Source organism: Malus sylvestris, chromosome 3 (genome assembly GCF_916048215.2).
Source record: "Malus sylvestris chromosome 3, drMalSylv7.2, whole genome shotgun sequence".
Taxonomy (NCBI): Eukaryota; Viridiplantae; Streptophyta; class Magnoliopsida; order Rosales; family Rosaceae; genus Malus; species Malus sylvestris.
The window spans coordinates 29,205,409-29,220,815 of NC_062262.1; the positions used below are offsets into that span (position 1 = coordinate 29,205,409).

A 15,407-nucleotide genomic window follows, 5' to 3' on the forward strand; every position below is an offset into this window, starting at 1 on the left:
TCCGAAATCCTGCCCACGATTACTATCATGCCTTGTGGGTTTACAACTTTTTCTCAAGCTCTTTACCTTTTTTTTCACAAAAATGTCAAACTTTCTCAGGCAAAACATTGCTGCGGAAGATTCCATCATTTCCAACATAGGTACGAATTTGATCGACCTTTTAGCTTTTGGGTTTTGTTTTTGAACTACTTTGGCAATCTGGTTTGCCAAAAGGTCGGGCAAATTCGTACCTATTTTGGAAATGATGGAATCCTCAAATGCGGCAATGTTTTCCTAAGAAAGTTTGACATTTTTGTGAAAAAGATAAAAAGCCGGAGAAAAGTTGTAAACCCAGAAGACATGATAATAAACATGGGGCGATTTTATAAGGAGAAACTCATCTCAGAGAATCATTTTGTCGCTCCTCGAGATCGAATAATTTTTTCTCTGGCTTATTGATTCTAACAATCTTATCGACTTCTAACAATCTTCTTGAAGAAGACAGTGTAAGAATTCAATATTTACAAACTATGAACAATGATTATGAGAGATTTTGATTTTGGTATGTGACCTTATGATGCATGTTGGGTTTATATGGAGGAAAAAAAAAAAGAATGAGGTTGTAGATATTGCCAAGTGGCACGCCGTGATTAATTAAAAATCTTATCGAAATATATCCACATGGATTCTGAACATATAGTGACACATGGCGCGACAAGATTGGTTAAAAATCTTATTGAAATCTATCCAAAATGATTCTAATCAAATAGTGACACGTGCGCGCGACATGATTGGTTAAAAATATATCCACAAAGTTCTTACATAATCATGACATGTGGCGCTTCAGGGTTGGTTAAAAATATACTTGAAATCTATTCACAAAAATTGTATTTTCCGATAATGATAAGTGGCGTGACGAGATTGGTTAAAAATCATATCCGAAATTAACATAAAAGTATATTTATTATTTTATATAAAAAAAATATATGTTAATACCAAGAGCATGGGTAATTCAGTTTAGGGAAATTTTATTTAAATCCATGTAACATCTTTCTACACCCAACTTAAATTTTAAATGTTAATTGTCTATTTTACCCTATTATATAATTACTATTAAGTACAAAATGAAATTAATAATAAAACTCAAATTTCTCAATAAACCCAGACACTATAATTAAACCCTAGCATCACCCTTTGTTTATCCTACGTCCATTCCGGCTAAAACCCTAATGGTTCTGATAGAGAAAAACAAGTTTTTTTATTGATGGATAGTGATTTTGAAGTTTTGAATCCTCCAACTAAGGTATGACTCGATTTATGGATATTTGGTTTGTTTGCTTCTTCTTTGGATTAAATTTCATACTTATTATATTATATTGTATTTGTTTTTCTATGTTGTATGTCTGCCCCCAAAACACTATTGCAATGACTTTTGATTAGTAGTGCAAAGACATATAACTTGATTCTTGGTGCAAATAACGATTGCCCAACCTCATAAACCTTGACCACTCACTAGCGGGTGGCATGTCTCCATCCAAATCCAAAGCATCAAGGTCAAATGTTTTTTCTGGCAAAGTGATGGACTGAACTAGAGCTTGCATTGCATTCTCCGGAAAATTCAAATCTATGGAAGGATCTCTTGGATCTCAAGTCTCTATGGATGGGTTTGGTAGCAGAAAAAAAAAAAAAAAAAAACCATGGAAATGCTAGTCATATGCAATTATACAGGGGCAAAGGACGCCTCTTTAAAGAAAAAAACATTCAGTTAGAGATGTTATTTTATAAAGGGAATAATTGTAATGATAACTTTACATTTTGAATTGGGTTTGAGAGGGTAGTTTAGGTAATAAATTTGGGTTTAAAGAGATATTAATTCTTGAATTAAAAAATATATGGGTGAAGAGGGTAAGTTGGGTGTACAAAAATGTTAGATGGGTTCAAATAAAATTTCCCTTCAGTTTATAAGTATATATATACCTGAAAAATTACTGTTCACTAAGGCAGTAATTGCTTTAGCTTAATCTCCTGAACGGTAATTGGTTGGGCAATTTGGTTGGGATGGGGTTGCACTAAAAGACTCCAGCTTAGCTGTACTAAACTGATACTTGGGGAGGGATTGGGATCTCTCAGCAAACAATGGGCAGGTCTCACAATTACACTATTGTAGGTTTCACTGTCATATCTTCTTCTGGCCGAATCACTTCAAAACTCTCTAGATATTGGAACTCTTGCTGGTGATGTCTGTTCCTCCATGATATCTGTTTCTGTTATTGGAAAATTTTCCCTCTCCTTCCACTCGTATTATAACGCGTAAAGTACCAGCTTATATCCAGGTTTCCTGGATAAATTTCTCCTCTGATTGGGAGCAGCTGATGCTTCGAGAAAATGGTTGAGAAAGAGAGACGAGACTGGCGAGACTGGTGCGTAGTTTGAGGATTGCCAGCATTTTTTCGACGAGAAGTTGGTGGCGGGAAGTAATGGCCTTTTGATGATTAGAGCAAAATGATGGAAACCGATCGGAAAAAGTTTACAACTCAGGAATCATCAGACGCCAGCACAGCACAGGCTTCAACCAAACAAACTTTATCCACTCCAACAAACAATGAATTTTACGACAATGAAGCAAAAAATTGGACGTCCTCGGTGGATCTCTAAGCCGAATTGTACACATTGGACACCATGAACACTTGAAAAACCTACCTATTGCATACTAATCCCAACTAAGCTGATTTTTTAACCATCAGATAAAAAAGAAAAGGAAAAACGAAATACAGATTTACAAATTCCATGGAAATGGAAGGGGGAAACCTAAAATTTTCTCTATAAGCATATCCAACCGTCAGCGCGGAAATTATAATGATCTAGACGACTTGAATCCAGGAGAGGAAATTGGGTTGACAACAATCATGCCGGAATACAAAAGGAGGAGCTCAGAACCGGAGGCAAGATACAAACCAGATGAGGCCCAGCCGGACTGCAACTTATATTCGATTCACCAACATCTGGCAGACCAAGTTGAGGGGGGCGAACGTATCCCGCCACTAGAGGCACACATAATATTGAGATTTCTATCCTTGAACCTGCCATTACAAGAATTATTTGTTCAAATGAAAATTGCAAATAACAAAGAGGCAATGGCTATGAGCCAGAAGATATTTTCCTACATAAAAACAAATACGCGGAGTTTAATTAGTTCACAAAACCTTGCTTTGCGGAGAGAGAAACATGCCCTCTTTTCCTCCCAGCAATCATCCAATTCTCAGCATTTGCACCGACTTCATATAACACTTCATCCTGGTGCACAATCACTAAAAATTATTAATATGCTCAAGTTGTAGTCACCAAATTCATATAACGCCTTAACAAATGACAGTTGAAACTTGAAACAAAACCCTAATTCCACATCTACCAAAGTTAGTGGGATAAACTAAAAATTACACTTGAAGATACAGACAGACGTCAGTTCATGCAGTGATGAGCAATTCTGATGGTGATTCATAAGTCTCTACACAAATTTTATTATTTCCTTTCAAGTGAAACTCAACGACATACACCTTACCACGTCAGGTTTTGAGTGAAACAACCAAGTACGCTGCAATTACATGAAATTCTTGTACACTTACAAACGGTTGAACACTGACATTACTACTCATTCAGAAATAAAAGTGAACCAAAAAAGTCGTAAATTATCAGCATTCTAAGATGGGGTGTGATATCCACACACCCCTTTTTACTTCTCCCACACTTTTTTAGTTTTCGGCCGTTGGATCAAATGAATTGAAGAAGATCGACGGATATAAATTAACAAGGGGTGTGTGAGAAGTGAAAAGGGGTGTATGGATAGCACACCCCTTCTAAGATTTGCCAACGGCAATCCAACTTGTCCAAGAGGATCAGGCTGTGACTTACATTGTTAGGAGAAACTTCATTTCCCTCAAAATCCTTCAATCTTTCAACCCTCCATTTCATGGTAACTAGCTGGCCAACCCTAAGGCCACCAGAAGAGAGAGTAAGAAAACCAACAGCCAGGACTGGATCAAGCACAGGCCTTTGTAAAGCAAGAGTGCTTCTGAAAATTAAGTCCTGTCTAGCACCCTCAGACCCAGAAGATTCTGCAGACACAGGTGGGTGTGCTCCACTGGTTCTATCACCAGAAATTCCATATCTAATATTTAGTATACTATCCGACTGAAGAGCCTTAGCTTCATCTGCAGGAAAAACGAAATTCGCATCATCAGTTCTGTCAGATGTACGAAAATCTTAAGTATGAAAAGATTCACAACCCAATCCATATTTGCAGCAATGAAGACATGACAGTGACTTATTAGCGCTTGTTAACTTAAAGATAGGAGCTTAGAAACATGCAAATATGTATAACAGAAAGGAACAATACCTTCAACATTAGGCTTCCCTAAGCATATACTAAATAGCATTCCTGCTTTAGAATTTGGAGAAACTACTAGTGGAAAGTAGGCTGAAGTTGGTCTCCCATCACCTTGTCCAGTATTAACAAACCCATCTTGAAGATCAAGCCAAGCATCAAAGATGGTCACTGTGGCTTTCACTTCAGAGTGTAGAATGACCTGGAAGTAATCAAGTCAAAGAGGAACTAAATACTCATGAAGGAATTGATATTTATCACAAGCACACCAGAATATGAACGGCGAACCCCCAAGGACTCTGCAGATATTTCATACAAATAAACTCTCCTGTTTATTTTTAAGCATTTATTTTGGTAATTGCAAGAAATATCTTTGTCTAACATGGTAGAATGCAATGTGAAATCATATCCAGCCAATGCACAAAAGCATCATTCATGCTAAGATAGTGGTTACAATAACTGTTTGTGGAAACAGACACATGTTTCAACACATAGGATATCACACATGACTCGTCATATTATATAATCACCTAGCCAGGGATGCATAAGTAAACTTACATACCTGCAGAAGCAAAGTGCCATCATTGCATTTATCTGTTACTCGCGTGCTCACATGGAAAGGATCAGTAAAATGCACAGCTAGGGTCCTGCACAAATTAATAATCAATAAAAGACATCTACAAATTTGAAAGCTAAGAACAAAAAGTAGACCAAAATCAAAGAAATATTAGCAAGGATGATGTAAAACGAGAAATACCTCTCAAATATCTGATTGTGAGATACACCAAATTCAAGTTTGAGTGCTATCATCCTCATTCCATCCACAATGCTCTGTCTCTGGGGAACCACTGCAGTAAGACATGATGCATTACGTACAGGTAAGCAGTTGGACTCAATAAAGAGTATTTACACGTATAACACATATATCCACAACCTGAAGATGATCCTACTGTAAGCTTTTCACTGATAGCACGAACTGGAATCCATAAAATAGACGTTGAATTGCTTGCCCAATGTGGAAACTCTACTCCATCATCACACAGAGTCAACTTCTCAAAACTTTTATCGACAGCCAAAGAACCATCCTTTAGAGCATCATTACAGTCAGTCACACCAACTGAACTCTTTGATGCATCAGCATAGCTCTCCATCTCAATGAAATGTGAATCTTCAATTTTAAGACCAGGTCCAGTATCAACATACAAGACAGCACCTTTGAGAGAGTAGTTAATGGGTCTTACAATAATGCCTACCCTCTGAGGTTCATTTATCAGCAAACCAGAGGAAACAGCTGCACCAAGATCAACCAGAGGTCTTGGTTTGTATACCTGAAAAAGAAAAGGTCATTTAGAAGGTACAATACCATAAGTAAATCTTAGAAATCAACTGAAAAAATTCATCTCGAAGTTATGTACCGCTTTTATTTACAATAGAATTAAAATAACAGGGATAAACTAATAATTTGGGATATGATGGATAATGAAAAGCTATAAGTTCATAAGTTGCACCTTCAAGATAGGTCTAGGAGGCTTTTCATAACTCATGAAATCCACGCTGTCTTCAGGGCCACCCTTGGAAAAGCTATGAGATCTGAATCTTAATTGCCCAATTTGCCCAGTAAGAACCCCAAAAACATATGAACCTGGTTTCTGTGGGGGTAAATCCAGGGTAATGGTATTCCGACCAGGCTTTAATACAATTGCAGTCGAGCTCATTAATGCCTGAAATATCAGATGAAATAATCATGTATAATGTTCATACAACATTTAGACCTGAAACAGTGAGATGAAAATGCATTGTAAGTCCAAGAAAGCTTACCTTAGCAACCTCATCAGTATTAAATATTGCATTCAAAGTGAGACTTAGTGAATCAAGAGTGATATCATCAGGAAAGCCACTCCAAAATGTTACTGATAGAGTACCGGAATCTCCATCACATAATTCTAATGGAGGCCCAGGATTGCCAGAAAATGTAATTAAAGATGACACGTCTAGGGGCACCGGTTGCTCCATTTCGCCATGTGCAAGACGAACCACCTCTGACTGAAAAGCCTGGCGTTCCTTTGTCAAAAACAAGCCTTTATCCAATGAAAGCAATCTCACACAAGACGATAGATAGCCAGCTTGATCATTGAGTATTTTCTGACACTCTGCTAAATTGGGGAGGACTTCTGCCAATAAATCCTGCCATCCTTCACCAGCGTAAAGTGCACAAACCTTTTCATATGACTTTGCTGCCAGATCAAAGTTTCCATGCTTAAAAAAGACAGATGCTATTTCTCCATCAAGAACAACTCCATGTCTTTTCCACCAGGATCGATGATAATTGTCAGCAGCGCCTTTAGTTAGTCCAAGATATTTTTGCTGTCAAAACAAGACATTTGTGAACAAGACAAAAAGATCAACAAAAAATTATATAGCATGTATAGAGGAACTACTAATTTGAACAATCCTGCATGGATAGTAAACTAAAAATGAGCAAGTGTTCATACCTCAAACTCCTCTGTAGATGACAAAGACTTCAACAGATTAGGATTAGAAACTGTATTGTGCAGAGCATATTCAGCAGCAACATAAATTTCAGCAAGCCTCATGGGTCGATCAATTGAGCTCTCAGAAATTCCTGGTGAAGAGTTAGTACGTGACATAACACTTGCTTGCACTTTTTGTAATGATGGCATCTTAAATGATGCATCTGAACCTGAACTGCCATCATACATTGTGACTCCGTTACCACTCAAACATGCCATTTTTAATACATAAAAACAATAAATGAAATGAGAATATTTAGTAAGAATATTAAAAAACAAAGAACGATTAGAAACAGATGGCACTACATTTGCTAAAATTCTTGAATTTGCATTACCCGTCACTAAAATTTTGGCGGCCATCAAACATTTCAACCATATTCCCAGCAGAAAGGGAAGCTCTCCTCCGATTAGCCTCGCGTAATAGTAGAGAAGGTTCAAGAGGCAATGCTTTTCTCTGAATACCAAAGTGCTTTACTGATGGAGTTGACTGTAGAATTATCTGCAAAAGATAAACGAATAACTTTTTTCATCATAAAGAGAAGCAAAAGAAATGAATAACTTAGGTGGCGGAAAATGCTTTTGCACGAAAATCAAAAGCCAACTGAACAGTAATAACAATACTAATGGCAACTTTAGAAGATAATCATCATTAATCAATAATTAAAGGTCTAATTTCCTATACACCACCTTCGTTTACCCCATGTAATAAGGATGGGACAACACTAATACCCCCTTGTATTAGTTTGATAAAGGTGCTAAATAATGAAATCCACTAACTATTTATATAACCTCACAATTACAAACATATACTAAACCCTAAACCCTAAACCATTTCAAAATTGAGAAATTTGAGGGATTACATGATCAATTATGAAATTTTCATAAAATGGGTCAAATCTTCTTCTTTTGAAGGTGTAAAAAGATAATCATCACTTGAAAGTTAACTCTGACGTTTTTTGGTATAAAAGCACATCAACCTACTGGAAAATATAAGGGAGTAAGAATGTCACAAATCTGTAACAAGGAGTGGTTGCATAAAGCCTTTTAACATGACCAAAACTTCCAACCACAAGACACGTCAAATAGGAAGAGGAAATGAAAGAACAATACAAAATAAACCTTCCAAGATTAAAAGTTTATGCTGATTTATACTAATGTACGCTAGACGGACATAAATTGATGTAGTCTCAATTTAATAAGTTTACAACTACATATGTTATCCGGAATTGAATTAAAATATTAGCTTAACATTAACTGAAGAAGTTGGGGTTCCACCATAAAATCAATTGGCAATATGTGGAGTAGCCCAACTACTTATAAGCACATGCAAGGTCTCTCCTCTCATCAATGTGGGATTTATTCTCAACAATAGCTAGTCCTATTCAAAAATAAAAACTTCAGCTGGTCCGATGCCAACATTTACTGTATTAAGAACTTACCTTTTCTTTTGCCAGCACCTCAGATGAAGCATCTGGTGGAACAGAGGGCCAAACTGCAGGCTTGGGCCAGGGAAGCATGCTGAGTGAAGCACTGTTAATTGAGTTAAAAGTAAAGGACAACTAGTTTAGAAAAACATCTGCAACTTTTGGGTACTTTAAAGCTAATTGCAATGATTACATGTTCAAGCTTGTATCTAGAATGCTATAAGTTGTTTTCATCTTCAAAGATTCATTTGGTACCTATTTCCAGGACTCCTTTCTATATTCGTCCCATATCCGATTAAATATGCAAGCCTCATGAACTGCATAAACATACATTACAGCCTTTTTATTAGTAAAGTGCATGCATATTAAAAATGAATTTTCTAGTCAATGTTGACTGCCGGTTGAACAACGGATAACATTCACTTGTATGGATGCACTCCAATAAAGGTATATCAATGGATTAAAGAACAAAACAAAATGATATTTTAAGTTCCTCTATTGCATATGAAACACAAAGTACTTTTACCTTAACCCTGCATAGTGAATAAAGGTCACCTTGAAGGCGGTAGAATTCCTTTTCTATATCAGGTGCTGCAAGTCCTTCCTTATAATGTGAATCAGTTTCATTGACTAAGGACATGCACGCGGTTATCACCCAAACTTCACGCATACAAAAAGGTAGAATACTCTGAGAACAACTCCAAAAGGAGAAAACAGGAAAGGTGAGGATAAAAAAAAAAGAAACTAGAAAAGTCAGATATGATCATTCAGAATCATACAAACTTCAAGATATGAAAAACACCTTTAAACAAAATGAATACCAGATACCTCATGTACAGCCAGAGACTTTGAGAAGCTTATAATGAATGAGTATCCCCTTGATGCTACTTCAAACGGGCGATTCAGCTTGAATAAAAGCTACAGTTAACCATCTATTAGATATGCAGTTCAAATTTTGTTTCAGCAAATTAGGACGTCAATTTCTGCATAAACTAGAATCAGAAGGCATGACCTCTCTCTCAAAGTTGTTTTTCTGAATGGTCATATTATTTTTCTATATTAAGTAAATGGTCACGGAACCTTCTTTTATGTCCACGGTAAACTTGTATTCATCTCTTAAACCACCGTGCAGTCAATGTAATTGTATACTTAAGTTCTCATTCTTCATTTTTATCAATATAATAGGCACAAGTTTGAGCATGGAGTAATTTACATCTTATGAAAGTAAAGCCACAGTATTCCATGAAGTACAACATTAGGCTGTTGATGTTGAAAAAAAAAAAACACAGATGGAAATCATTTTAGTGACATAACAGGATAATTTTAATTCATTTTTTTAACTGATTTAAAGTCATAGGCTTGAATTGAACGAATGTCTCACATACCTTTGATTGGCAGGCAAACAGATACTGTCTAAATTCAAATTCTCTAAATGAGTCATCTTGAACAATTTGTGTCAATGATTTGTTTCCAGAATTGAGCAATGCTGCCTGATCATCACCATGGTCAACTCCTCCAAAGTCCTTCCGTGTTCCATTCATTTCAACTGCATCACATGAAAATGATTCATTATTGGTCTTGTATCTAGGGCAAAAAACAAAGAGAAAATGTCCATTATTGATCGAAATCTTATAATTTAAAAGCACTAAGCTTATAATGGAATGACGATTTTCCAATTTTTAGTTTCATTAAGTGGCGGGAGAACTTAAAAGCTCACATTCATGATCTCCCGCTCACTGCTCAGCAGACAATCATCCTCACTAATCATTGGATCAAAATCAAAATGATGACACTTATTCAAGAAGAAAAGGTCTTTATTGAGATTTGTATATTAGGCGATGGAATTTTAAAAAATGAATTATGAGCATGGCTCCCATAGAATATGGATCAAAATAGTGTGCATGTTTGTGTGTGCGTTAATGATGTAGATTCTTGTTTCCTTTGAGGAGATATGAACAACTACCGGATTGCAATAAGCAATTCAATGAATCATTTCTACCCGATTTGACTGCACAAGAATTAAGACATGAAGAGAAGATTAAAAAAAAAAAAAAAACAGGTTTAGTGTAAAGAAGATAGACTCGTTAAGGAATTCTTCTTTTACAGGAAACAAATATTTTATGAACATCTGGCAGTCATAGAATGAAAATAATGAATTGCCTCAATATCACAAGTACATTGACTAGTACAGCAGTCAATGGTTACTCATATCTACGATACAAGGCCCCCAATTCATGAGGATCGCTATACCTTCACAAAGTAAGTTTCAAAATAAAGTGAGTGTGTAACACTAACTATACTTGCTGATCAAGTATTAAGGACTTATAAAAATGTAGACAAATAAAAGTTGAAAAGATCCCCCATGCATGTACTTGAAGGTGGCATATGCAGTTCCATGTCAAAATAGGATTCTCATTAGAAAACATATGTAGAAGCCATAACATGTATGTCAACACCAAAAGTGAGAAATCAGATATATTTGTAACGCACCTGTTTCCAAATAACAAATTTCTAGTTCATCATATTCACGTAAAGAATCTTCATGAAGATGAGCCATCTCAAACATAAAAGCCAAGCTTTCCTGAAAAGAGAATCAATTATGGTAAGACGCCAGAAGATGATCAGTAACATAAATTATATGGATCTAAAAACACAAAAGTTTGTGGTTCTTGTGCCACATAATTGCCAAAAGTAGGATTTTAAATGTACTTTTATAAGACCAAAAAGTATTCACTATTCAGTAAGCCTTTGAATACAATTGATGTATGCAAGAAATCTACACTTGAATCAACAATCTTTCAAATCCTCTTTGCCCAAAGCAGCCTTAATCAAATTCTTCAAATCCAAAAATTGAGAAAAATGGAACTACCTTCAAAATAAAAAAATTGCAGAAGTTCCAAACTGGCATGAAGCGTTGTTCACTAAGCTTGCGTATCTCGTCCTCATAAAATTGTACACGCCTATCTAATGTATTTCTGATGCACTCCATTATCTTGGATTCCAAGTCTTCCCAAAAGTTTGCTTCAGGTGAATATAGATCGAACTTGCAGCACCTGAGCAAAGCACATGTTGACAAAGTAACATGATATTAGGTGAACTAAACTTTAAAAAAATACATCAAAATATCATTCAACTTTATATTATAACCTGACACTTATATTTGATGGTCAACTCATGTTTTATGGTAGACATGATACCAGATGCAACTTACTGAAAAGAAATGAAAGAAAATATTATACGTATAGGTATTTTTAAAGACCCAATTATAAATAAGCTGGTGATGTGATCAGTCTACAATACTGAAAGAAAACAAGATGCTTGCCAAGTCCATCTTAACAACCATGAAGGAAACAGATGAAATCGACAAAAAAATACATTCTTTACCCTTCTCCGCATTTTGCCTAAAAGGTGTAAGTATATGTTATCAATGTAATACCAACGTTGTTGAATTTGTATTGTTTAATCTGTTATAGATGAAAAATTCTCAATATCGCATGTTGACTTAAATAACAACAAAGCAGATGATGTAAAGGTTAAGTATTGTCAAAAAATACCGACTAATCTTCTTATTAGAATTTTGAATGCAATTTGGAAATGCGCTCTCTGGAACACCTTAATAGAGGGGAAGAAACTAGGAAAAGCTCAATGCTCACCAATATTTTGAGTATAAAATAATCACAACACTCACCTCTCAATACTACTCAGTCCATCAATTAAAAAAGCAATATGATTACAAAAGCAATAAACTCACCTTTCTCTCTTCTTGGAACTGAAATCAACTTCAAGTTTGGCATAAACTTTACTTGCCAATTTGGTGGCTTGATCATTATTCGGGTGAGCCTTGGATATAAAAACAATAAACCATTCCCGTTCATCATTCTGGACAATTAACTTTAGGCGCGGTTTAAGGATGGTCTTGAACTCATCAAGATCCTAATGAATAAAGACAAAAAACTGTTAGTTAACTATGAGATTAGCAGCATACAATCATACAGATCATGGTTTGGTCTTATGATAACGATAATACTACCAGCGCATGGAAATATTGATAGAAATATGTTTTACCAAACACTTAAATGACACAAGTTTTATTCCTACATTTTCTATCAAAACCTGACAAATGCTCAAAGACACAGAGATAGCTACTTTCCCAATTTGCATAAGTTAGTACCTTTACAACCATCTAGTATGAAAGATGTATACAAATCTGACTTCAGACATTTAATAGCATAATAGTTGTTGTCTTCGGAACACAATAGCCATGCATACATTTTATCAAAAATGGATGGCTAAATGATTCCCCATTTGACGGATATTTTTCTACAGATGATTTTAAAGTAGATCTAAAATGATGGAAGCTTTTGGATCACTGAACCATGGTTCTCATTGAGCTCCACGTGTTCTTTGTACACACAAAAACATATATCCATGCATATAGAAATACACACACTAGGACAACTCATCAGCTTTAAAATAATTCGGCAACACAGCAAGCAAAAAAAATGAGTAAACCAACCATTTTATTCAACATGACAAAGTATGTGGAAAAGAACTACAATTGCATTTATAAAAGAAATTACTGGAATTGTTTAACGTAATAGAAGTACAGTTGGCATATATAAATATATATATATAATCTTTTTTAGAAAGAGACAAATTTTTTATTTTCTTTTTATTGATAACTTGAGGTATCAAGATCTTCAATCAAAGGCACGTGTAGACCCTACAACCAGAATGGCTGGGACTAACAATTGGAGGTTTCCCCATAGGAGTGTATGCATCCGAGGGAATTGAACCAGAGACCTTTGTTTACTAAGCTTCTTATCTTGGCCCTGACTGAGCCTGGACTAACCCATGGTGTTTATAGATACAGATATTATACATTGGTTACGAAATAATACATCAAGATAAGTGAGGTGAAGGAGATTGTATCTTACCTCACAGGTGACGAGGACCGCAGTTGCATATGGCTCCCGGAACCAAAATAATGATTGCTCTTGTGGGAATCGGCTACGAAGCCTCGAGTCTGTGGTTAGTATGAATTCAGCAGGAAGATTCTCTACAAATACGGGATTACGTGTCTTGTTATTTAAGCAAGCTCTTTTAAATGGCAAGTGCTCCTCAAACCCATTCTTGACAGTAGGCCACAAGTCGCTCACATCTTCAACTGCAAATGAGCTCATGGTTAAACTGTTAGATGGGAACATGAAGCAAGGCCAGTGACATAAACCATTACCACAAAAAACACATATTAGCTATCCGTTTCACCCGCTGCAAACTCAATACAGAGTAAGAACATGACTGGAATATTGGCAGAAATTGTCAAGGGATTGGTAGAGTAGCAATTAGGCTGTTAATGGGTTCCCACATTAAGCATAACCATATACTTTTATAAGATAAGCATAACCATACATGGCTGAGAACACAACAATGATCACAAATAACTAAACATAACTTGTCGTTAAACAAATGGCGAATGCCGCATAAGCTGTTCAATAAAATACAAAAAGCTAATAAATGATTTCTAGTACTGGAACACCGAAACAACAAACTTTGCGCATTGTGCAAATAATCGTTCCCATTTATGGAAATTCAATTGAAGAACTAATAGTTCCCGAAAACACTCCGAAACTGACCAGCTAAAGGCATCATTTTACAAACAGTAGGACGAAAACTTTGCATTTTCTGCGTCACTTTAATTGCTAATTAGCTATCCCCGTACTTAAACAAATACGCATTTTTTGTTCTACTAACAAATAGCCCAAATTAACACCTTTAATTACTTACAGAGCCCCCAAATCTCAATCAAGAAGATCAGTAACTTCAAATGAGTAATTGACGAACAAAAAGCAGAACAAGAACGGTTAAGCTCGAACTTGAAATTACAGAAGAAAATGGAACCCAGAAATTGAATAGTATTGTCGAATTTGGAGATTTACCTGCAATCACGAGATGATCGAGGGAATTCTTGATCGTCTGGAACTGAGCAAGATAATTCGCCATGCTAGACCTCGATCTATACCAGACGCATGAAATTGTTCATGATCGATATATATATATATATATATAGGGAGACAGAGAGAGAGAGAGAGAACGAGATCTATGCATACATATACATATACATGTAGAGAGGGAGAGGGAGCACTCTGAGTGAGGTGGTGGTTGGAAGTGTGGGTTCGCTCTCTCACTTTGCAATGGGGAACTGGATCGAAAACTCTGCAGTGCAACTACTGTGCAACCCGCTCCTGCACCGGTAGTTCCGTTTATTCTCAACGGTTAGATTTGGATGCTTTGATCTAGCGGTTCATAATAAACTTGAAAAGAAACTTTCTTTGTTTTTGTTGCAAGTACTGTGTTTATTTGAGAATGTGACTATAATTTAAATAGAATTTCAAAACAATTTGGAGAACAAGTTTTTATGGGCTTTCTATTATTTGTAAGGCAAGAAAATGTGTTACAGTTATTATAAATAAAGATATTAGGCATGAAAAATAACACCTACAATTTAGCAGGTTCTCTGTCATTTATCATCTCTTCTCTTTGTCACATCCTTTATAATTTTTCTCAAATAGTTAATTTCACAACATGTTATTAGCATGAATAGCTTTCGATGTTGCACTTAGAGTTAGAGACGAATTATTCTGGAGCTCGGTCATCTTAAATTAAGTGGGAAGTTTAGTTTCATGTTGTTGTTATTTTGATTAACTTGTTACTTTTATTGAGTTGACATAGTTGATAATTGATGCCTCTTGCATATTCTTTAAGAAGTATTCTGAATTTGGTAAAGTTGCAATTTAGGTTGATGACATTAATCTCACTAATCTTGGAAGAGCATAAGAAAATTAATTTGAGATAAAGGAGACCACAACTTGAAGTTTGAGTGTTATTTCTGACGGTAATTTGCTACATGTCGAACCATACCCAAAAGTTGTTGCTCTTTTAGTGTACCTATGATTACCCAAATGCTAGATGCAAATAAGACCCTTGAAGATGTTTAGAACCCAAAGTTCCATATCTAAATTCAATTTGTGTTTCATTGTACGTAGCTTATTACATTAGGCATGACATGTCTTTCGCTGTTGATATGTTGGT

The 15,407-nt window shown here is 35.7% G+C and overlaps 1 protein-coding gene across 2 annotated transcripts; it reads right to left on the reverse strand.

The window, feature by feature from the left end:
• Nucleotides 1–2,546: 2,546 nt before the first annotated feature.
• On the reverse strand, nt 2,547–14,573 carry LOC126615202 (trafficking protein particle complex II-specific subunit 130 homolog). 2 transcript variants are annotated; one of them, XM_050282978.1, is made up of 22 exons: nt 14,426–14,573; nt 14,255–14,331; nt 13,253–13,482; nt 12,067–12,248; nt 11,185–11,368; nt 10,806–10,896; nt 9,701–9,861; nt 9,144–9,233; nt 8,842–9,003; nt 8,571–8,632; nt 8,331–8,421; nt 7,227–7,390; nt 6,853–7,066; nt 6,179–6,724; nt 5,869–6,081; nt 5,295–5,688; nt 5,118–5,208; nt 4,923–5,007; nt 4,373–4,562; nt 3,889–4,187; nt 3,183–3,273; nt 2,547–3,059 (listed from the first exon to the last, which is right to left on the reverse strand). In XM_050282978.1, the coding sequence occupies exons 1-22, from the start codon at nt 14,437–14,439 to the stop codon at nt 2,884–2,886; spliced, it is 3,807 nt and encodes a 1,268-aa protein (XP_050138935.1). In that variant the 5' UTR covers nt 14,440–14,573; the 3' UTR covers nt 2,547–2,883. The 2 variants fall into 2 exon arrangements, with proteins under 2 accessions (XP_050138935.1, XP_050138936.1); XM_050282979.1 differs by having other exon boundaries at nt 14,255–14,568.
• Nucleotides 14,574–15,407: the final 834 nt, after the last annotated feature.